Source organism: Filicampus tigris, chromosome 9, assembly GCF_054856515.1.
Source record: "Filicampus tigris isolate MCC_2025a chromosome 9, RoL_Ftig_1.0, whole genome shotgun sequence".
Lineage (NCBI taxonomy): Eukaryota > Metazoa > Chordata > Actinopteri > Syngnathiformes > Syngnathidae > Filicampus > Filicampus tigris.
In genome coordinates, this window is record NC_141225.1 from 24,490,341 (window position 1) to 24,512,721 (window position 22,381).

The window sequence follows — 22,381 nt, forward strand, 5'->3', positions numbered from 1 at the left end:
TTTAAAAATGTTATCTGAAAATATTACGTTTTAACGGAACTATATGTTTACTGACATTTGTATTTCTTTGGTGGCAGCTTTATTGACTGTTCGCTATGTGACGAGCGCAGTAAAAATACCTGGAATTTCATTAAATAAGTAACAATGCCATTAGTACATAAAAATAGCATTAGTTCTAAAGATCATGAAATGAATCAACAGCAAATTATTAAAAAGTCCAAATGGTAACGAAATACTGAAGATTAATTCAAATCCATCCATGCATTTTCTGAATCGCTTATCTTAAGTTGTTAATATGATTGTTCTCCACTGATATTGATCTAGTTAATTGCTTTTATGATTGTTTCACTTGGAAGACACACGCGAAAACATCCTCAATACTCTGCAGGTCACGCTGTTGCATTGAATTCACCTTAACAGGAAGTGACATCATAACCTCACCCAACAACGCTCCGACAGTCGTTTCTAAACAAAAACAAAAAACTACAGTCGTTGCTCTCATTTCCTAGGGTACCGTAGTGAGCAGTTGTTGGTCTTTTTCCTCCGTGTGTCTGTGTGCACGCGCTTGTGCACGCGTGTCCGTGCGTGTTTGTCTATTTGTTTGCGCGTGCGGGTCCGCGTGCAACTGTGCGAGTGTGTGTCTGTGACTACCTATGCGAGTGAGTGTGTTAGTGTCTTCGTTTGCCCTTTTCCATGTAAGTGTGTGTGTCCACCCACGTGGGTCTTTAGTGCAGCGCGGTGAACCGCACGCACGTCATATTATTGGTCAGGCTTGTTTGTGCTGAGCAAGCCATTCCACCTCGAGTCTCGAAGTTTCTCTTTTGGCATACAATCGACTTTTTTTTTTTTTTTCTGCTTCCTGCGCTTATATTCTCGTGCACACAAATTATTGTCCAATTTGCATCCATGTCTATAGTGCAGGTGTGCCTAATGTTGTGGCCAATGGTGAGCTCACTTAAGTTCAGCACACAAACTGAGAGAAGAAGGTGAGTAAGCAGACAATTGCTATTACCTCCACCAAGGAGGAGGAGGGCGATTTTTGCAACATTTTCATTGGCGAACTGTTTTTATTCCCCCCCACTCACACCGCCGAGCGGCAGCCAACTTTTTTTGTGCGGAGCAACACGTTGGAAGGCCAGCGTCCATTGTGAGTTGCTAGGAAACGCATTCCTGCAGCACCAGGCGGGCTGGGACACAGTCAGGAGGTGAGGAGACCTGCCCACTGGTGTTGGGTTTTTTTTAGTTTTTTTTTTGGGGAAGGGTGGGCAGAGGAGGAGGACGGAGAGGGAAGCAAGAGTGACGGTGGGCGGGGTGGACAGGAAGCGTGCCTGACAAGCGAGGAATTTCAAGTCTCAGTGTGGGTCGGGAGACGAGACGAGACGAGACGGACGCCAGCATGGACGCCGCGGCCAAGGTAGGACTTTTTTTTTCTTCCTTAAATAATAATAGAGTACAAGTGGAAAATGTACAAGCTCGGGCAATGAGAGCAGTGTGAGGCAACTCCACATGAATAATGCAGCGCTCCCAAAAAGTTTGGGGTGAAAATTCCAGATGAAGCTAAAATGTAGGGCCTGACTGATGTGATTTTTTTTTTTTAGGCTGATATCAATCTCGATATTTGTCCGAAAAAAAAAATCGATGGCCGATCTTAAAAATGTATGACTAAAATACTTGAACTTGTTCTTTGGCCCTAAAGCTCAAAACAAACATGAATTGCAGGAAGAACAGTTGATGGTTTTACCAGACGTTGTTCTTTAGTGTTGAACTTTACAATTTCGATTTAAATCGTTAGATTTCGGCCAGAAATGTATGCAGTAAAGCAACACTGGCATATCGTGATTCATGCATGATGTCCTCTAACATGAAATCACATTTCTTCCACACCGTTATTTTTCTTTGCCACCAAGTGATGACTTCATAATAAAAACCTTTCCCACACGTCAAAACATCTTTGACGGGATTTTTTTCTTATTCGTTTTGAACAAGTTTCCCAGATTCCATAAATTCATGACCATTTGATGTGTAAGCCTTTCTGTGATGCTTCCAGTCTCTGTGTTGCTCCGACAACACCGTCCTGTTTGAAGCTTTGCGGCTGCACAAAAATTGACACAAGGTCAAATTAGGTTGACGCCGAAAGGGGTCAAAGTGCATTTTAGGTTCATCCTGAATTTCTTCCCAAAGCCCGGCAATCTTGATGCGACAAAATGCCGCACGGCTCCCGTGCAGTGAGGAAGAGGCAGAGTTTTACCACACTGGTCAAACAGTTCAAGTGTCTGAGAGACTTTGTTAATTTCAATATTAATAATGCGTAAAAATAACAAAAAAAGAACACTGACTACATTTTTTCCTCAGCGATGCAAGTAAACTTTTCAAGATGATTTTTTTTTTGCGCTGATTACAAATCTGCCCTCGTTTTTTTTCTGTAGCACATCAGGTTTTCATAATAATGATCATCATCATCATCATAAGAATAATACAATATGTCATATATTTCATAATATTTCCGATTTACGGGTGAGGTTCAGCAACAGGTGTATTTTGTTTTTCCCGAAACGTCTTGAAAATTCTAAAAACCGGATGTGCTTGAAAAAGTCAATAATATTTCTTTTTTAAATCAGCATCCAAAATACACGTAAAGCAGTCTCAGATGAACATTTTCTCTTGACCAGTGCCAGTGCCAACTAGAAATACTGTCAATCATACCTAAACAATACTTTACTTTGAGTATCACATTTACAGATGTGAATGTGAACAAAAGCAGCAAGAATACTTAGCAGCGGTGTACTGTGTATCGTCGGGAAAAAAAACCGCATCCTTTTTAAGCAGTTGAGAATGAAGGAAACTGGCAGCAATGGAGTACTGACTGACAACTGTACACAAATGGTGACGTTCATCTGTGATCACCTGAGGGATCAGTATCACCTGTCAGGGGCTTAAACTACTCCCCCTTTGTATCCAAGAGACTCACAACACACACACACACACACGTACATACACAGACGCAGGTTTGTTGCGGGGAGCCGAGACGTAACAATGACAAATTTAGCCTCCACTGAGCCAGATGTGCTTTTCATATTGCCGGCTATTTTTATAGCTCCACAAATATGAGGTGACACTTTCAGTCGAGCTCACGAGTGGCCTAACATTCTTGTTGTCGAGACCGTTTCAAGTCTTGGGGAAAGGGTGGAAGATAAACTCGTTTTTTTTTGTTGTTTGTTTTTTTTAGTCCAAAATTACAGCAAGCCGGCATGTGACCCGGTGACCTTGGACTTCTTCTTATCTCATTAGCATTTCCTGCTCGTTTCCGTCACATAGTCGGCGTGCTTGGAATGAGTTGGCCAAGCCAAACTTTTCTTATCGCACTTTCTAAATATAGACGTCGTTCCCTCGTCGCCTTTCTGAATTAGATGAAATTGGCGGCCGATCCTCCTCGTTCTTGGCGGCTTGAAATAACTCAGGAGTGGTTCAAAGGTGACCAGAGAGGCAAGGTAATTATAGTTAACGGAAGCCAACAAAATAACTTAAACTAAAATGGAAAAAAACAATTTTCTCGAACGAAATAAAATACAAAGGAAAATGCTTTTTGAAAAATTAACTAACTGAAACTACATATTAGGTTTATGAAGCTAACTACAATTATAATGAAAATGTCCTTTGCCAATTTGTATTTTTTTATGAGCTTTTCGGGATTCGTTGATGTTTTTTTGGATTGGTCAATATGTCTGTGCGTCCGTACAGAAAATGGAAGGTCAGTTGTTTGAGAATCGTAGCACTTTTATTAAACAACACGTGACCTTATTTTTGTCTTGAAGTCAAAAAACTAAAACTAATAAAAAAAAAACAAGCTAAAACCAAATATTTAAAAAACTAGTAAAAACCAACAAACCTACTCGGAAAACGATTTAAAACTAAATGAATTAAAAAAAAAGTCAAAACAAAATAAAAACATACTAAAATGAAAAATCCGAAACTGTTATAACCCTGCATGGAGGATCTCAAAGGCAATTTCCAGTTATCATTGGCTCAAATGTACCAAACCTCAAAGACAATTTCAAGTCCTTAAGATCATTTCCAGTCTTCACTGAACTTTACATCAAAGAAGAGTTAGTCTTGACATACTTGTTTTCATCAACATCAATTAGACTCATCAACAACCCGCACAGACTTGTTTTGTAAACATTCAAGACCATTTCAAGTCTTCAGCAGACCAGCATTTTTTTTAAACATCAAAGGCAATTTGAAGTCTCCAAAAAACCCAAAACAATTTAAGAATCTTTATCAAACCCAACTTGTTTTCAAAGAAAACTTTGAATCAAACGTTTCCTAGCGTCAAAGACAATGTCAAGTCTTCAAGAGACTGTTTTTTTTTGGAAACATCAAAGATGATCTAAGAACCTCCAACAGTCCTTAATGTACTGCTTTTTACAAATACATGTACAGTATACCTGTTTTGAGTCTTCAATGCACACGGCATCCATGTTTTTTCAAATATCAAATGACAATTTTTGCCTTCAGTGAATACTTGCTTTGATGAAACATCAAAGACCATTTCAAGTCTTCCGAGGACCTGAGGTGCATTTTTTTTTTTTTTTGGTCAACATCAACGACAATTTCAAGAAAATGCTGCCCGCGTACGAGGTCGTGGTCAGACAGAATTTTAAGTACCGGGTGTGACGCGAGCGACTCCGGTGTTCTTCAAACGTTACACAATCAAATCTTTTGGAGTTTTTATCCGCTTTAAGTTCCTATTCCTGAGTCAACATGACACTGGCCCTGAGCCCTGACCTAAAGCCCGTCAGCCTCCCCTGGGATCGACCCAAGCGCCAGTCTACTTGCTAATACCCGGTGACAGACAAGCAGGCGGCCGGACGCGCTGTCCAATGTCACAACTTCAGCCAAAAGGTTTCAATCAAGCAATGTCCGACAAGGCCCATTTTTTTTTTTTATCAGCCTGCAACATACTCTAAAAGTAAAATTAAACATCAGCGTCAACTCGCCCTGCCCTTGGGACTTGAAAAGGAAAAAGCAATGCGGGCATTTCTGCACAGCAATCTCACCAGATGCAATTCGATTTCAAGAGTCCGTTTTGTAAACATCAAATAGAGGTTAAAGCATTCAACCAACCTAAAATGGTTTACGCAAACATCAAAGACCATTTCAAGTCTTCCAAGGACCTAACATTGTTTTCGCCAATATCAAAGACCATTTGGCCTTGAACAAACCTACCATAAGACAATTAAATGATGTGTCTTACACACATCTCAAAAACAATTTAAAACTTGAAAAACTAAACATCAAAGACCATTTAGGGTCTTCATTGAAAGGTTTTTGCTCATATCAAAGGCAATTCGTCTTCCAAAAAAATGCTCATTGTTTTTGCATATTTCAAAGGGCACGGTCGTGAACGAACCTCGCATATCGGTTTTCGCAAACAACAAAGACAGTTTCGAGTCCGGAACAAAACGAATGCACCAATTTTCATTAACGTCAAAGACCATTTAGTATCAAATGAACCAAACATACTTGTTTTCGGACAAACACGAAAAACAATTTACTCCTAACTGCACCTGTTGTTTTGTAGAATCAAAGACACTTTGCAAAAACATAACAGCCAAACAATCTTGTATCAAAGACACTTTACCGTCTTCAATGAAAGTGCGCTGTACTTGTTTTCAAAAAGACAATTGGGATGTCAATGGACTTGACATGAATCATCAAAGCCACTTAAAGTCTTCAACAGAGCCGACCAAACAGCCTGCCTAGCAACAGGTGACATCACGCCAATTGCGTCCGTCCAGCTAGCTGATAAGTGGCGCTGCTGTTTTTGTGTAGCGACGTCGTTGCAATGTGCTCATTGACAACATTGAGAAGTGAGCAGCACGAGTGATTTATTTTTGTGTTTTCTTCTCCCCTCAGATGTCAGGAGAGGCGAGCGCATCAAATCCAGCTGTGTGTCTCGTTTGTAAGGACGGCTGCTCTGGTTTGCGGCCACATTCTTGGAGGTGACGTCACGCTTTTGTTCACAGTCAACTCTGCTTTATCGTGTTTTATACTGCGAGTGGTGAAAATCCACAATAGGGAGAGACCAAATAAAAACACATTCTTGCAACTAGCTTCAGCCCTGGTTTAAAGGCACATTTTGAAGTATTCATTAGCGGCGCGCCTGTTCTCCTTCTCGCGCTGTCAAGAAATGGGAGACTATCAACGTGACTTGTGCGTGCTACTTTCAGCCCACTGTAAAACTGGCACATAAAACAAAAGAGAAAGAAACATTGCCTTTGAGCACCAATGAGTTCAGCCAAACCATCCAATTTTGTCTGGCGAAATTCCGATAGCTTAATGCTAACATACAATGTGAAACGCTATAGATGGGTTCACAGAAATGAGCATCAAAGCTGCAGTAATTCTAGCTGCTACTTGAACACACACACACACAGAATAACAACACCTTTGGAGTAATGAACATAGAAAATGTTCTAATCACCAAACTATAGATGATGTTTCATCTAACGAACGTTGGCTAGCTTAATGCTAGCATATAATGCAAAACACCATAGTCAGGCAAAGGGAGATAAGCAGAGATGTTTTGGTACTGCAACTTCAACATCCGAACAGCAACACGTTCAAACTTCTTCTTCTTCTTCTTATTTGTTTTCTTATTTGCTGCGGGTCTGCCACCAGAGCTCAGTGCTGCCTGGCATGTTGTGGTGCAAATTGGTACTACACTGAAGTGCGCTACTCCATAGTCAATCAATCAATCAATCACATTTTATTTATATAGCACTTTTCATACACAAAAATGCAACTCAAAGTGCTTTAAAACATTCAAAGCAAAACATAGAATTATCTTCAATCAAAAGAAAAGATAAATTATTTAAAAGTTGTTGAAAGCCAAACTAAAAAGGTGTGTCTTGAGCTTCCCCTTAAAAACATCAACAGCCAGATGTATGGAAGTATTAAAAAAAAAAAAAAGTATGTTCATACAGTAGGCGAGTGCCTGTAGACTCTAACCCCGCCCCCCCAAAAACATAATTGCTTTAGATGCCGCAAAATAGCAGGGGGCGCTAATAACGGCCTTCGATATATCGAGGCAACACTGCAATGAGCATGGAACGTGTCACTGAGCCCAATCAGGGCTTTGATGTTTCTTTGTCAGGAAAGCGTGCGTGGCGTGCGGCTGCAGCACGCTGGACCACGCCCCCGGCAACCACGCCGACGACGACCGGCGAATGGGCCGCCTCCTGGCCGACTCGCCCTGCGCCCACCTGACGGCCAAGGTGAAAGGGGGCGGCGGCCTTCGCCTATACAAGAGGAACCGCATGATCGTGACCAATCCGGTGGTGTCGCGCAAGGACCCCACGTTCAGCACCACCACCTACGATTGGGCGCCCGCCGGCCTCAACCAGAAACTGGTGAGGAAACCAGACCCATTTTGTATTTTTAGGACGCATTGTTTGCTGACATGTCCTTAAATGACCACGTTAAGTTTGACATTGAAGGGTTTATTGACAAGGAAGTAAACATCAAAGACAATGTCAAGTCTTCATTGAGCGTATATTTCTCATCACAAACCTCAAAGACAATTTAGAGTCTCCCACGAAGCTGACGGGCGTGCTTGTTAACATACAAGACAATTTCAAGTCTTCGATGGATCCAACGTAACGTTATTCACACACATCAACGACAACTTTGAGCCCCATAAACATCAAAAATCGTTTAAAGACTTCAACAGAGTTATACTTGTTTTCGCAAATGTCAGACTATTTACTAACACATTTTTATTTGTAGGTGTTTTCAAAAACATCAAAGGCGGTTTTGTGACAAACTCATTTTTTGTAAACCTCAGAGGCAATTTTGAGTCGTCAATACGTTTTGTGAACTTTGACGTCAATTTTCAGTCTTTGGGGAACCTGGCATACACAAACATCAAAGACAGTTTGGAATCCTCAACGAACTGAACACGTCTTTGGAAAGGTCAAAGAGAGACGTCGGATGTAAATGCGATGTAAAAAAAAAAAAGGAAGCTACAAGTGTAAGCTTGACGCAGTAACTTAGCAGCGCTGCATGATTTTAGCGTCTGCTTCCCATTAAAAAGCCGCACGTCTGTTTCGGGTTTCACAGGCTGCGACTGCAATGGTGAACGTGATTGTCGGAGAAGGAGGGGCCGGGGTCCGCCTTTTGAGGCGGTGGGGGCCCAGCATCGTTGCGGTGCAACATGTCCAGTCAAATGTGTTACTCGTTGAAAAATTAAAACGCCTTCCAAGTGCAACTTTGGACTATTAGTCACGACTGCGCCGCTGTCATCCGATAACCTCATAGATCGCGAAGGGAGTCAGACTGTGGGTGGACACAGCGAATGGGGGCGAAGGAAATGAGCACTACGTATAGTTATGAATATCTATAAAGCACTCTGACCACGAGTCTTTCGAAGAGCAAGTATTTCACAGTAACGCTCAAATAACACTTGATCAACAACAGATCCCTGTGGAACGCCAAGTCATGGCTACCAAAGGACATCAAATCTGTCTTGACACAAATGGATTCAGGCAAAATGAGTCCCTGTTGAGTTTGTAGATTTGAAAGAACTGAGCAGAATGGTAGCGAGTTTGACAATTGACAGGCCAAGAAGTACATGGAGCTGATCCCGGAGAGCCAGCGTCCCGTCTCGGGGACCGGGGGGGCCGTGCTGCGTCGCAGGCTTCTCCTCAGCCAGCTCCCCGCCTACGACCAGGACCCCATGGCCTGTCAGAGCCTGGCCAGCGACAATGAGGTGAGCTGACAAACAGTCGCAAGCCTTCCCCAAGGTACAAAGCACTCCAATTACAACGAAATCCGCATCTTAACCCGATAGCGCTAAAGACATATCCTCAACCCTAAACCGAGCACGAACCTTAATTCCTAACCGCTATCCCCCTAAACCTAAACCCCAACACCATCCCCTAACCCAGTGGTCCCCAAACCTTTTTTTTTTTTTTTTTTGCCAGGGACCGGTTCACGGTAGGACAGATATTTATTGATGTATGTATAAATATACCTGTGTGGCCCGGTACTAAAATGGCCCGTCGTGGTTAGTGGTCCAAACATTATTCACTAACCTAAACCTTAACCTATCCCTAGACCTAATTCCTGAACCCTCACCCCAATCACTAATTCTTACTCTATGTCCTATCCTACCGGTAAATCCTAAAGCATGAACCCAACTCTTTACCTCAAACCTTTAACACCCTGCGACTCAATACCCAATCCCAAAAGCCTGATTTCCTACTCAAACTCCAAGCTCTGCACCCTAACCCCAACTTCAAACCTGCACCCTTCTTCAACTACAGCCATATCCCAAACTGAGCACCAAAACGGATCCCTGAGCCCAAGCTTTAAGCATAACTCCCAAGACCAACACCTAAATCCTAAACGGAACTGCTAAGCATAAACTCCAATCGTAGCGATAACCCAATCCAACTTTTAGTTCTGCACTAGAGATGGACCGATATGCTTTTTTCAGGGCCGATACCGATTATGAGTAGTCAGGGAGGCCGAAAACCGATATTTGGAGCCGATATTCATTTTCAGTAAAAAGGAAAAGATTGGCGGCAACTCTTTTTACTTGGGTTGAAAAGTCTTTAAGCATATGTTTATTGAACGTTTTTTCAGATTTACATAATGTTAATTTCTTAAATTATTATAACAAGAAATTTTCGACAATATACAATACATTTTTGTTATAAAATTCAAACAAAAAGTTCAGGGCGCTAGCTCCATGTAGTTTTCTACAGTAAATTAAGTTCTTTAAAATTTGACAAATGTTAAACCTTCGCGTACCTTTGTTTTGATTTCAACTTAGTTTTAAATTGATTTATATCGGCCATCAGATTAAAAATAAATAAATAAATACAAATTTAAATTAAAAAAAGGGCAGATGCCAATATTCATCAAAACGCCAAATATGGGTGCTGATAATCGGCCAACCCCTAACCCCCCCCAAAAAAACAACCCCTGATGTCTAAACCCGCCCCTTAAACCTCAACCCCAGGCTTCCAAGTGATATGCCTTCACTGTTGCAGGTTTCCGCCATGTTGCTTTTTGTGAAGCGCTACAAAATGGAGGTGCTGGGCGTGGGCGAGGTGGCACTGCCCGGTGACGGTCAAGCCCTGAGGGAAGCCAAGGAGCAAAACCACGCTGACAAGGATGCTGCAGACCATCACCGGGATCACAGCACCGTCGCCCCCCAAGAGCCCAGCAACGGCACAGAGAACAACACGCAATGCGTAAGATGCCCGTCCGTTAGAGAAATACGACTGAGATTCGCCGCCGCTTGCGTGGAATAAAAAAAAAAAAAAAAAAAAAGACAAATCAAAGTATCATTGTATTTTTTATTTTTTTTTTAATATCGTCACCCCTCTGTGTTTTCAGCGTTGCTCCGGCTGCGGCAGCGACATCGCATCGGACAGCCCGGCGGTTTTTGCAGAGCGCGCCGGTTACCGTGCCGCCCCGTGGCATCCCGCCTGCTTCACGTGCGCCGAGTGCGGCCAGGGATTAGCGGACCTGGTCTACTTCTGGTCCGACGGGAGCCTGCTGTGCGGACGACATTACTGCCAGAGCGTCAGGCCGCGCTGCTCCGGCTGCGACGAGGTGACGAATCGGCAATCCGGACGCAAACACGCATAGCAAACAAATCAATTGGAGTCCCCGCGAAAATGCAACGAAGTCCAACAATGACTGGGATTAAGCAAGTCAGAAGTCGGACAATCTTGCTCAGTCGCAGCTAATCGATTGATGTGATTCAATATATAGTTTTAATAAGCGCTGTTACTTTATTTTATTTGAATGCCTTGTTAAAAATATTTTGCTTATATTGTTTCAATAAGTTATTTATATAATATATAATAATATATAATATAATATTATATTATTTATACTATTATACTGTTATTTAAAAGGAAATAATCAAAATGTTTGATATAATTTAACACCATTTGTTTCAATTTACATAGCTTTTTTGTAAATGATGCATTATCTATCTTTATTTGCGTTCATTTTGATTTTTGGTGTTTATTCAATTTATATATTTGTATTGTTAATATGTTATGAATGCATTTTTAACCTTAAGTTTTTATTTATGATATTTAGATAAGCATGTGTTTTATTTTCATGACCTATTTTTTATTTTTTTCCAGCCAACCTTGTATTTTTCTATTGTTATTTCTTCAGCTGATCTTTGGCGAGTCTTTCCACGTGGCACAAGATGGCCGCGCGTGGCATCATCATCATTACTGCTGCTGGAGGTGCGGACAAAGCCTGGATATGCCCTGCCACCACTGACACACACACACACACTTGCAGAGTACAGCGGTACCTTGACTTGCATGACACTTTATGAAACCAATTTATTTCTTTACGTTCTCTTCTATGATGTTGTTCTACATGGCAGTGCTGTTTTTTTCTGGATCAAGCTGCACTGGTTTAAAAATGCCTTTCAGTTCATTTCCAGGAGAAAAGTTGATTTGGTCAGTCAAGGTACCACAGAACAGAGTACACACACTTGAAGCATGTTGCTGAGCACGAGTGGACTCTTTCAAGTGTCCAAGAGTGTCGTTTGGAGCGCTTAACAGGACTTTTATTGCGGAGTGGACACGTTGGGCTTATTTATCGACTCGTAAATTGCCGGCCGAGTGACGTGATCCAGATGTGAACGCTCGCTTGCGAGGCCTTTGGAGATTGTTTAAATGAGCTCATATTTGACATTCAGGCTTGCCGGACTGGACAGGCTTATACATATACATATATACATACATATGACAACTGCGCTTTAAATAATGTCAAAATAGCAAATTTCCCCAAACCGTGGCTCGCAACACACACTAACTGCATAGCAGACGTGCCATCTGTAAAGCTGACGTTTACAAAGTTAGAACATGAAAGCATTTTATTTTCATCTGTTTTTGTTGATGCTTAACTATTACATTTTAATCAACAAATCTAAATATAGTTATGTTGTGAAAGTATTTTAATAAATTATTGCGCTAATTGGCTCCAAATTCCTTACCGCAAAACACTGCTTGCATCTTTTCCCGTTTTGCTGTTTTCGTCAAAATAAAAAGACTTGAAATGTTTGTTGTTCTCATGATTCAATCCAAATGCTGTCAAATCTCTCTTTTCAAAGGAGCAAGTGCGCATTTAAAATGTGGGCAAAGAGGTGAGGTACTCCATCATGTCTTTAAAAACAATCATTAAAAAAAAAAAAAAAAAAAGTGTGTTAGAATGACATACTCCCGGCAGGAATGTCAGCTTTTCACGGCGTTTCTGGGCAGTTACGTCACCAGCCAAAGAAAGCACTATTTAAGGATATTTTTAGCTCCTAAATGAAACGTTGACTTGTATTTTCACGCACTGGCATCCGAGAATGCTCGCTGAGGTCATGCACTTCACTTGACTGAATCTGTCAAGTCAGTCAACACTAATTCTGAGGTTGGTGGCGCCATCGGGTGGAGGAAAGCGGTTTTTTGTGTGTTTGTGTCAGTGTGTTTTTAAAAAGTCACTGAATGGAACACGCCTTGTTTGTCATTCTTTCTAAGAAGTGTTGATTTAAAGTCCTTTCTAAATGTATAGCTCTCAGTGATCTCTTAATACCAACATTTTCCGCAGCCATTGTCCGTCGTATTTATGGATACTGTATATTTGTCATCGACAACATTTGCCGTTGTCATTGAATGCAGCACGCTCTGTTCAATGCGCTAAATTCCAATGAACGCCTCCGTCACCAAAACTCCCGTCGTCCTTGAATGCAGCACAGCCAGTCCAAAGTCCGTCAGGAAAAGCCTTCTGGCGTAACCTATTTCTTTTTGTAACATGTTATTTTGAAAAAAATCTTGTGTTGTTTTAGAAGAGCGCAATTTTTTGTTTTGTTGGGGAAAAAAATGAGAGAACATCAGATGTATATTTTATTAATTCACTTGTAATAATGTCTAAATTCCGTTTACACAAATGTAAGTTTATGGGGAGGACTCCATGCTTTGTTTTTCGCAATTCACGGTTCAAAACACATTTTTCCAATCAGGCATTCTTAGAAACAGAAAGTCAAAGCGCTTTATAAATACAGTTGAGTTGAGGTGAGAAAGCAATTAAAACAATTTCTGCTTATGTTGAGTCCTATACTCCAATGTTTTTAAATAAATGTATTTTTAATGTATATAATATTTGTTTTCAGCCCCATGGCGTTATGTTCTTTGGATTTGTTAAATAAAGCTTTAAAGTAAAAATGGCATGAATGCAGACGGAAGATTTGCTTTCAGTATTTCCGGTATTCCATGAACGCAACACTGTCTGCAAAGGGTCGTACTGTACTTGCCCTTTTCATGTTGTCTCTAACATTTCCTCTGGCCCATGAACGGAGCGCGCTTTGTCCATTGTACTTGCCCTTTAAATGCGGTCTGATGAAAGGCGATTGAGTAATTTGGCGAAAGAGGAAGAGGCTGAAACGGAGGAAGAGGAGGAGAGATAGCCGACCGAATGGAGGAGGAAGAGGAGATCATTTCCATTCCTGTTGACATTTACCGGTGACTCGGTCGTCCAAGCGGACTCGGCCAGGTTAGCGCCTTACGTAACATTGGCATGTCATATTTACATTTAAACGCGTCAAACAACGGATAGTTTGCAAATATTTGACGGCCTACAATCACTTGTTCTATCTGTGTAATGTTTACGTATCAAAGTGACAGGAAGCATATTCTTCATTTTTCTGTCAGTTGCTATTACACGCCTTTTATTGGATTGCATCGTAAATGTAAAACAATCTTTTCATGCTAATTTCGCATTTCATAACATAATTTCCCACAAGTTTTACGCATCTGATGACGTAAGCACGTCGTAGCACCTTTGTCCTGGTAACGAAAACGTTCAGGAGACCCGCGGCCACGTACATGCATGAGGCCAGAGTATAAAGGAAAAAACATGACCAAACTGATAAATAATTAACATCAAAAACAATTGCAAAATACGAAACTAAGTGAAGTAAAAAAACGAATACTTGGGTGGAGTACAAGACTGACAATATACAAGATAGTCCCTAAAATAAACAAAGTTTTGAAGTGTCAATTTTGAGCACTTTCCAGGGGTTTCATTTTTATGGACTCTTTGGGGAATGATTGGATTAGTAGCAAATGTAATTACACCTTAGTAGACCGATGGAGGATGTTGAATTTTAAAGCTTTTGCGTAAACGTGGGGGAGTCGGCGGGCGACGTTTGAAGTTATCTAAGATGCAAGTTCCTAAAATATATATTTGTGGAGTACGTTTTTTGGTCAGCTAGACGTTGAAGAGGGTCTTGTCCAGTTTGTCTGTTGAAATGAAAGTTTCGAAACCACTGTAATGACCAACGGATCCCTGTAGATGGCGGCATTGCATCGCTTCGGATTTGAGAGCTGCACAGCTTTTGAGTAGAAGATAAAAATTAGGCAGTGAATCTTGGCTTGTCATGTGTATTACGAGGGAGAGAAATGGCAAGGCGTTGGAAGTCGGACAAGTTTTGCCAGCAAATGAGTTAATGGACACTCCTTAAGGGAATGATCCAATCAGGACCAAATTTGATAGCAGTGTAGTAGACAAGTGATTTTGTGTTCATAAATTTGTGTTGAATAAGGCATACAATTTTGATGAATTGGTTTACCCCAGTTTGTGCACATTCCTGCTAGGCAACAGAAACCACTGTTTGATAATAGTAACGCGTTGATTATTTTTGCAGGGCAGCAATGGATGAGAGCGTCGCCGTGACGATGGCGCTTGTCGGGACCGTTGTGGCGCTTCCCGTTTTGGCTTTCTTCTCGACCATGTGGCTCTGGCCCGGCATGATCATCCAAGCTTATAACTGGTGAGCACGTGAAGAACTAACTTACTTAAGGTCCATTTTGAGCAGAAAATATGCAATTAGTTGCAAAATATTTCTAACCTTTCATATGACACGCTGTCATAAAATAGGCTCTTATTGAAAGGGAGCCTTAAATTGCCCTGAAAAGTGGACTTGGCCCCCAGCCCCACCCCCACACAGTGCCAAGTCACTGTCCCGTAATAGCCTGGAGGGATGAATACCGTGTTGTTGATTTAAAAACCGTAGAGAACAAAATAAGTAATGTTATGAATTGTCATTGACTTCTCAGGGCATTGATCAATCGCAACTGGACTGTTGGTGTTGTTGACATTTCCACTCTCAAGTGTCAAAAAGGCTTAGGAGAGTACTATAGCCTTAGTTGGGGTGGGAAAAAAACACAACAAATTATTTATGCCCCGTGTTGGAGGCACGTCCCAACCACAAGTGCTATCATTCTTTTGGAATGCAAAACGACAGCGCTCAAAGGGGGAAATCAACCCAAAGCCATTTTTCTCAAGACTATGTTCCCAGCAGGCCCACCACTTGAAACAGGGCATTCTGATAAATATTGCGTTTGTGGAATAAGAGCTAATCCACCCGTGGTTTTTATCCATCTCAGGGGGCGGCCATTTTCTCACTTCTGTCGACTGAAAATGACATCACAACTGCTCAGGGCTCAGCTAACGACCAATCTCGGCTGACCTGTTTTCTGAAGCCGAGCCGTGATTGGTCATTGCCTGAGCAGTTGTGATGTCATTTTCAGTCGACACAAGTGACAAAATGGCCGCCCCCTGAGCTGGCTAAAAATGAGTGGATTTTGCTGCTTAATTCATATTCCACGAACGCAATATTCATCAGAATCAGAATGTCGTGTTTCAACTAGTGGGCCTGCTGGGAACATATTCTTGAAAAAAATGTGTTTGGGTTGGTTTCCGCTTTAAGATGCCTCGCGGAGACACCTGTGTTCGTCAGCAAGAGTCGTCGGGTGGAAACTGCCTCATTACGATTCCGATCAGTTGTAAAACCGGAGCCGCCTCAAAGAGCCAAAAGAGGCCGTGATTTTTGTTATTTGTTTGTTTGATCGCTGGTGTCGTAAGCCCCCTCCTCTGTTTGGAGTTGGTCTTTCCACCTTCACGTAGATATCAAGACGATGGACTTAGCTCGTCTGTGTTGCGCCATGCGCCTGCTCAGCGCTCGCTTGCTTGCTTGGTTTCACCGATAAACGTATCTGTCCTTTTGACCGCAGACACCGGATTGCTTTTCTGGGTGTGCAGTCTTTGGGGTGCAGCAGCCTTGGTCTCAGGCAATTCCTCCCTGTTTGAGGTCCCTGCCCCTCATTGTAGAAAGCACTGAACATCAAGATTTAAGTTGGCGGTGCTCAAAATTGTTTTTGCCTGAGGGGCACCATCTTGTAGAGCACAAAAAAACACGAGTGGTTGAGTTTTTCAGCAAATATCTGGGAATAAGTTCTGCCTCCAAAAATAATCACAGATACATTTGTAAATGGTAAAGGCCAAATATTGGAATTCGGAACTAAGATGAGTGTAAGTGACAATGTGGTCCATATTCTGCAGGTTCATGCGTCTCAAACTAGGCCTGGTGGTCCGCTACTCGTACAGCGGCAGCTACCGCTTCTGCTATTTCAGCCGCGGGACGCCAGGGGGCGCCACGCCGTCTTTACTGCTCCTGCATGGCTTCTCCGCCTCCAAAGACATGTGGTTGCCCTTCGTCAAGGTAACACAGACCATTAACTCAGTGGTTTGCTTTTAAAGAAAAAAAAAAAAACACATTTCAGATGTATACATGCAAATGAGCGCCTCGTTGTCGGCTATGAGTGCTCGCATGCCACTCAGAGAAACGTGTATATGCGTGATGATTTTTTTTAATCATTCAAATTTGCCAGGGTCGTAAAGAACACTCCTCGAGGTGTCGAATTTACAAAATATATTTAGTTTGACTTTACGAGGACTTCAAGAAATGCTGATATCCTCTGCTGTAGAAAGACTATCCCATTATAGGGGGGGGGAAAGTGGCATGGAGAATATATACAAATTTCATTACTGAGGTTCATTTACAACCTACGCTTTGTGCAACCAAACTGTAATTTGAAGGGATGGAACAAATTCAAATGAATTGATGTTTTATACTAACGACAAGAAGTGATGTATGTACGTATGTTTGTACGAGCTGAAAATGTTTGATGGTGCGTTTGTTTTCTTCAACCAGTACGTCCCCGTAGAGCAGCACATTCTGTGCGTGGACATGCCGGGACATGAGGGGACCAGCCGCACCGGGTCCGAGGACTACAGCATTCAGGGTCAGGTTGCCCGAATCCATCAGGTACGTGCGCGTGTGTGAGATTGCGTGCAATACTACAATTCTCAAGAAGCTGACCTTCCTTCTTCTGTAGCTCGATTTACAACAATACCCAAATAAATACATTTGAAAGTAACCCCTGGAAAGCGCATGTATGATATTAATTCAAGACGAAAACAAAGGACATTTTTGGTGTAATTATAGTTTGTTTTTTAGTTTGTTTTGTAAACGTACGATTTCAGTTGGTTTTGTTTTTTTAAAAAAAAGCACTTTCATTTTTATTTCGGCACCGGAAATGTATTTGTACTGTTCAGATCGCCTCTAATGCAAAGTTTGAACGTAAAATTGTGTCTGTCTCTGTGTTCAGTTTGTGCAGAGCGTTGGTCTGGACAAAAGACCCTTTCACCTGCTGGGAACATCCATGGGGGGCAACGTAGCGGGGGTGTACGCCGCCGTCTACCCAACGTACCTGTCTGGCGTGACCTTGATGTGCCCCTCAGGTAAAACGGCCACGAGGCACACCATCCTTCCGACTAGTCAATGAATAAACTCGTTTTACAGGCTCGGAAACACTACACCGCGGCTTTCATACTCTGATTCTGCCTCAGAATACTCAGATACTACCGCGGAAGTGTGTGAAAAACAATTGGCGGTGTAACGTTTGACAGTGTTTGACATGTCAGCGATGATGAAGATGACGGTTCTTCCTCCTCTAGGTTTGGTGTATCCCACCGAGTCCAACTTCATCACCCGTCTGAGGGAGATGGAGAAGAACCCCGAGGGTTCCTCCATCCCTCTGATTCCGTCCAGTCCGCAGGAGCTGGAGGACATGTTGCGCCTCTGTTGCCATAAGCCCATCAAGATGCCGCGGCAGGTAAAGGACTACAAACATGGTCGCCGGCAAACATGCCTAGTGACCCTGGCTGGGTTTTTGTTACAAGGTGCTGCGCGGCCTCCTGGACAACAGGATCCACCACAACCACTTTTACCGAGAACGTGCGTCTACCGGCACGTCTGCGACCTTCACATGCTTGTAGATGCTACGCTGCTAACTGCTAACTGTGTGTGTTTTTTGTGTTTATGTGCCTTTGTGTGCGCGCGTCTTTTTAAAGTGTTCATGGAGCTGGTTGAAGAGAAATCTCGCCACTCTCTGCAAGAAAATCTACATTTGATAACTTCACCCCTGCAAGTGCTTTGGGGGAAGCATGACCAGGTAATAACACTGACGGGGCGCATCATCTTTAGTGACAATTCAGTAGGTTCTGTCATATAGTCGCCGTGGCACGTTCCTTTTTTGTGACTTGACATTTGTTGGTGGTGGTGTTGTTGCAGGTTCTGGATATTTCCGGGGCGTCTGCGCTGCAGGCGGCGGTGCCCCACAGTCAGCTGTTTCTTTTGGACGACTGCGGCCACACCATAGCGCTGGAGAGGCCCAAGAAGGCGGCACAGCTTGTCATGGACTTCCTGTCTGTGCAGGAAGTCCACAACAAAGACGCAGAGAAAAAAGTTTCCTGAATTGGAGATTGATTACTGTAAAATACAAATTATATAACTGATATAATTTGTTATAGATATGTGATTGTAATGAAATAATTGTTTACGTGCATGATACTCGACAAATGTATTAGGAATATTCATTATGTTTTAACATTTTGGTGGTTTTAATGCATTTCTTGCTGTGTTTGTTGCAATTTTTGAGTTTAGTTTCTGGATGCGGAAGCAGACTTTTAAACCTCAACAAAGAATTTAGGATGATCAAGCTATATTTGTGTCACTGTACTGTTTGGTTTAAATGCAGCTATTGAAGTAGTGTAATGAATTTTACAACAGTGTCTCTTAACATCAAATACATGTCACGAGTTTATGATTGCATTAAAGGACTATAATTTCAATTCTTTACCCTGTGGCGCATGTCGACTTTTTTCTTTTTTAGTTTGTCACTCGGCACAAGTCACTGTTATTTGAGACCAGGCACGATAGAGGGCAGTGGTTAACGCTTCTAACCACAATTAGATTACACAAAGAAGAACGGGGTCGCGCAGGCGCAGGTTGAAACCAAATATGAAAATCTGAAGTGTTTTGTAAACTACCAAAACTAGGTAGGTTTCTCCAAATAAAACACATTTTATTAGCCAGAAATTGCCATACCCGGATCCTCGGGGTTTTGTTTTAGGTTAACTTTCGCGTTCACCCTCCGTTTGACCTCGCTGTTAGCTTGCTCTTGCTTGTTTGCGAAAAAATGTGTCACTTCTCAGCTTTACTCATTCAGGTAGTTATTTCTCTTATCTATCGTTCAAATAGTTGCAGGAAGAGAGTGCACGAAGGAATCACAGAACAGTCACGGTGCAACGTTTCATGCTCGAGTTTTTAACCGCAAATGCTTTTAGGCAATGGACGCTAAACTGCACTTTCGTATGCTAAATGAAGGTACTCGTGGCTGCTCGTAAAACACAGAAGAGCACAAGCAATCGAATGTATATTAATATTTTGCAATTACTGTATGTAGGCGATGCGAACAATATAAAGGTTATAATACATATTTTTTCCCAGTGGGGTACTGGTGTAAAACAGTGACGAATCTACGTAGCAAATCGTCAATCTGCTAGACGTCCTGAGCTCAACTCTTTCATTTATGATAATAATAATAATAATGATAATAATAATAATAATAATAATAATAATAATAATAATAATACATCTTGGGTTATGTGGTATTTATGATTTGTGTCGATTTTGTATTGAAGCATTTTTAAAAATCCATATATTTAATGCTTGTTTTAGCTCAGCCGCTGAGGCTCGAATAGGATGAATCCCGAGAGCAAGGACGAACCTGTTGTTTACCAAAACATCGTGTTGAAGAACGCCGCACCATATCAGTACATGAAAGTCTGCCTGTAAGTCACAACGCTCTTGTGTCTGAATGTGACTACTTCATGATGACTACATTTCGTGCCATTCTTCAAGTGTGCTGCAGGACAAGTCGACCAAAGTGAGTGCGGTTGACCTGAAGCAGTTCATCATCACTGGCTTGAAGAGTCTACATGGAGAGGTAATAAGTGCTGTTAACTTTGCTGCAATGGAAAAACGGCGAGAGTTTTGATGTTCCACATTCAATATATTGGGTATTCGTTTTTTATTGAACCGCAAAGACATGCTGTGATTGTCAAGAAACAATCGGATTGACACAAGTAATTGGCGAGAATAAGGAGAGACTGTGAATATTTTGAGAGGCCGTTGGGGGGGGTCATCGATCGCCCCATTCACTGATTGCACTCTGGCGTTTCGACGACGGAGACTCCCCTCCTTTGCTTTCTTGAAAAGACCTAAGAGGAACAACAAGACAACATGAGTAATAAAAGGGCCGATTGTACACTGCAAAATCAGCTGCGTTGATGTGCATTTCTGTGCTACAGGTGGGTGCTGCGTTAAACTTTGATGTGCTGAAGTACGACGAAGACACCCTCACTGCTTTCCTGCGCGTAGCCAAAAGGTGCAGGAGTTAAAGTGGAAAAAGGTCAAAGTGGAAAGAATGTGTGTTTTGTTGACTTATATTTCGTTTTTTTTTTAGTGGTTTGGTGAAGCTGTGGAGCTCGTTGACACTGCTGGGCTTCTACAACAAGCAGAGCTGCGCCTTTCGAGTGCTGCAAGTACGTCAACTGCTTTCTTGCTTTTCTTGCTCTGTTTGTATGTGTTGTTGCTCCTCCTGTGTTTCAGTAGCAGTTGTTGAACATTGGTGACATTTCTGTGAACCTGTCTAGAGTGTTTTGCATCATAGCGTCAAGCTGGTTGACTTTTGTTAGACAATTTGAATTGAAATATTAAAATGCTTTTGTCGTATGCGCGTTGCTACCCCTTTTGTGTTCTTGTAGCAGTTGTTTCAAGGTTTATAATTACCCTAGCACCTATGCTCATTTGTTAGCCCGTCTATGACGTTCCGCATTGTATGTTAGCATCAAGCTAGCAGACTTTTGTCAAGACAAACTGCTTTGGTTTGGTTGAATGTTTTGGTGTTTGCATATAGAATGTTGACTTCTCTTCTGTTTGTCTCAGGTGTCACCGTTCCTGCTGTCTCTGTTGGGAAACAGTCGCGAGCTGGAGCTGGATTGAAGCCTCAGACGACGCACGAGGACAATGTGGAGTCAAGTCAGAACTTTGCTGTCCTCCTCCGTCTTGACGGCGGCGACGGCGCGGCTCCACGTGGGCCAGCGCGCCTCCCTCACCAAAGTCTTCTCGGCCCGCCACGTGGAGCTGTTCGCCGAGCTGACGGGCGACACCAACCCGCTCCACCTGGACGCCGCCTACGCCGCCTCCACCGCCTTCGAGGCCCCCGTGGTCCACGGCGTCCTCATCAACGGGCTGATCTCAGCCGTGTTGGGTACAAGGATGCCGGGCCCCGGCTGCGTCTTCCTCTACCAGGAGATCCGCTTCCCGGCGCCGCTCTTCATCGGCGAGGAAGTGCTGGCCGAAGCCGAAGTGCGCAAGATCAAGATGTCGTTCGCATTCATCGGCGTGATGTGTTCGGTCAAGGACAAGGTGGTGATGGAAGGGGAGGTGATGGTTATGATGCCGGAGGAGCAGCAAGTAAAGTGATGCTTTTTAGGCACGTTTATTTCTGTTAAAATGTACCTTTTTGTTGTTGATTTTTTTTTTTTAAAGTTGGCCTTTTGCATCGTCTTATGTTGCCCACTTAGGTGAATAAAGCGTGTCTCATTCGTGTTTCTTGCTGTATGGATTTGTTTTTTTCATCTTTGTGGGAAATCTCTACAGAAATTGCAATTTCACATTTTTTCCACAAACAACAATTTTGGTTGGTCCATGTGTATGTGTCACTGTTTTTTTAAACAGATGATTGACCGATCAAAAGTGTTGATAATGGCTTTCTCTCTTTGCCAATGTAAACCACTCAGCAAACATGCCTTTTTTTTGGGGGGGGGGTCTCCTGAAAAGTGATGATTTTGTCACAATGAGGATTCCGCCTGGTGCCAGCGGTACTTTAGCATTTAACTGTTGCTTTTCTATTTTCACCAGCTAATGGAATACATGTAACTCCAAATTTTGTGATTTTTGACAGATGATGTACTTTAATACAGTGCATTTATTAAATGTACAAATGATGACTGTGTACACGAATTATAGTTTTTATTTGTACGAAGTACACATGTTTTAAAATTGAATTCAATTCAACGTTTTTTAAGTCATTTAATGTCC

At 42.3% G+C, this 22,381-nt stretch overlaps 4 protein-coding genes across 6 annotated transcripts; all 4 read left to right on the forward strand.

Moving 5' to 3' along the window:
* The first annotated feature begins 487 nt into the window (after window positions 1-487).
* Window positions 488-12,107, forward strand: lmcd1 (LIM and cysteine-rich domains 1). 2 transcript variants are annotated; one of them, XM_086041133.1, is made up of 9 exons: window positions 488-986; window positions 1,101-1,147; window positions 1,261-1,414; window positions 5,917-6,002; window positions 7,157-7,412; window positions 8,621-8,770; window positions 10,059-10,262; window positions 10,408-10,626; window positions 11,206-12,107. In XM_086041133.1, exons 3-9 carry the CDS (start codon window positions 1,397-1,399, stop codon window positions 11,314-11,316), a joined length of 1,044 nt encoding a protein of 347 aa, XP_085897259.1. In that variant the 5' UTR covers window positions 488-986; window positions 1,101-1,147; window positions 1,261-1,396; the 3' UTR covers window positions 11,317-12,107. The 2 variants fall into 2 exon arrangements, with proteins under 2 accessions (XP_085897259.1, XP_085897260.1); XM_086041134.1 differs by lacking the exons at window positions 488-986; window positions 1,101-1,147 and having other exon boundaries at window positions 1,365-1,414; window positions 7,135-7,412.
* Window positions 12,108-13,323: 1,216 nt separating this feature from the next.
* On the forward strand, window positions 13,324-19,072 carry LOC147142709 (monoacylglycerol lipase abhd6-B-like). Its single transcript, XM_086040705.1, has 9 exons — window positions 13,324-13,581; window positions 14,735-14,860; window positions 16,432-16,591; window positions 17,084-17,197; window positions 17,541-17,673; window positions 17,890-18,047; window positions 18,115-18,169; window positions 18,286-18,386; window positions 18,506-19,072. Exons 2-9 carry the CDS (start codon window positions 14,742-14,744, stop codon window positions 18,686-18,688), a joined length of 1,023 nt encoding a protein of 340 aa, XP_085896831.1. The 5' UTR covers window positions 13,324-13,581; window positions 14,735-14,741; the 3' UTR covers window positions 18,689-19,072.
* A 63-nt stretch (window positions 19,073-19,135) lies between these two features.
* rpp14 (ribonuclease P/MRP 14 subunit) lies at window positions 19,136-21,373 on the forward strand. Of its 2 annotated transcripts, none has more exons than XM_086040788.1 (6): window positions 19,136-19,272; window positions 19,955-20,067; window positions 20,138-20,222; window positions 20,587-20,663; window positions 20,742-20,820; window positions 21,224-21,373. In XM_086040788.1, exons 2-6 carry the CDS (start codon window positions 19,979-19,981, stop codon window positions 21,278-21,280), a joined length of 387 nt encoding a protein of 128 aa, XP_085896914.1. In that variant the 5' UTR covers window positions 19,136-19,272; window positions 19,955-19,978; the 3' UTR covers window positions 21,281-21,373. The 2 variants fall into 2 exon arrangements, with proteins under 2 accessions (XP_085896914.1, XP_085896915.1); XM_086040789.1 differs by lacking the exon at window positions 19,136-19,272 and adding an exon at window positions 19,290-19,442.
* Window positions 21,305-21,889, forward strand: LOC147142711 (hydroxyacyl-thioester dehydratase type 2, mitochondrial-like). The gene has a single exon (XM_086040787.1). It carries the CDS (start codon window positions 21,305-21,307, stop codon window positions 21,761-21,763), a length of 459 nt encoding a protein of 152 aa, XP_085896913.1. The 3' UTR covers window positions 21,764-21,889.
* The last annotated feature ends 492 nt before the right edge of the window (window positions 21,890-22,381 follow it).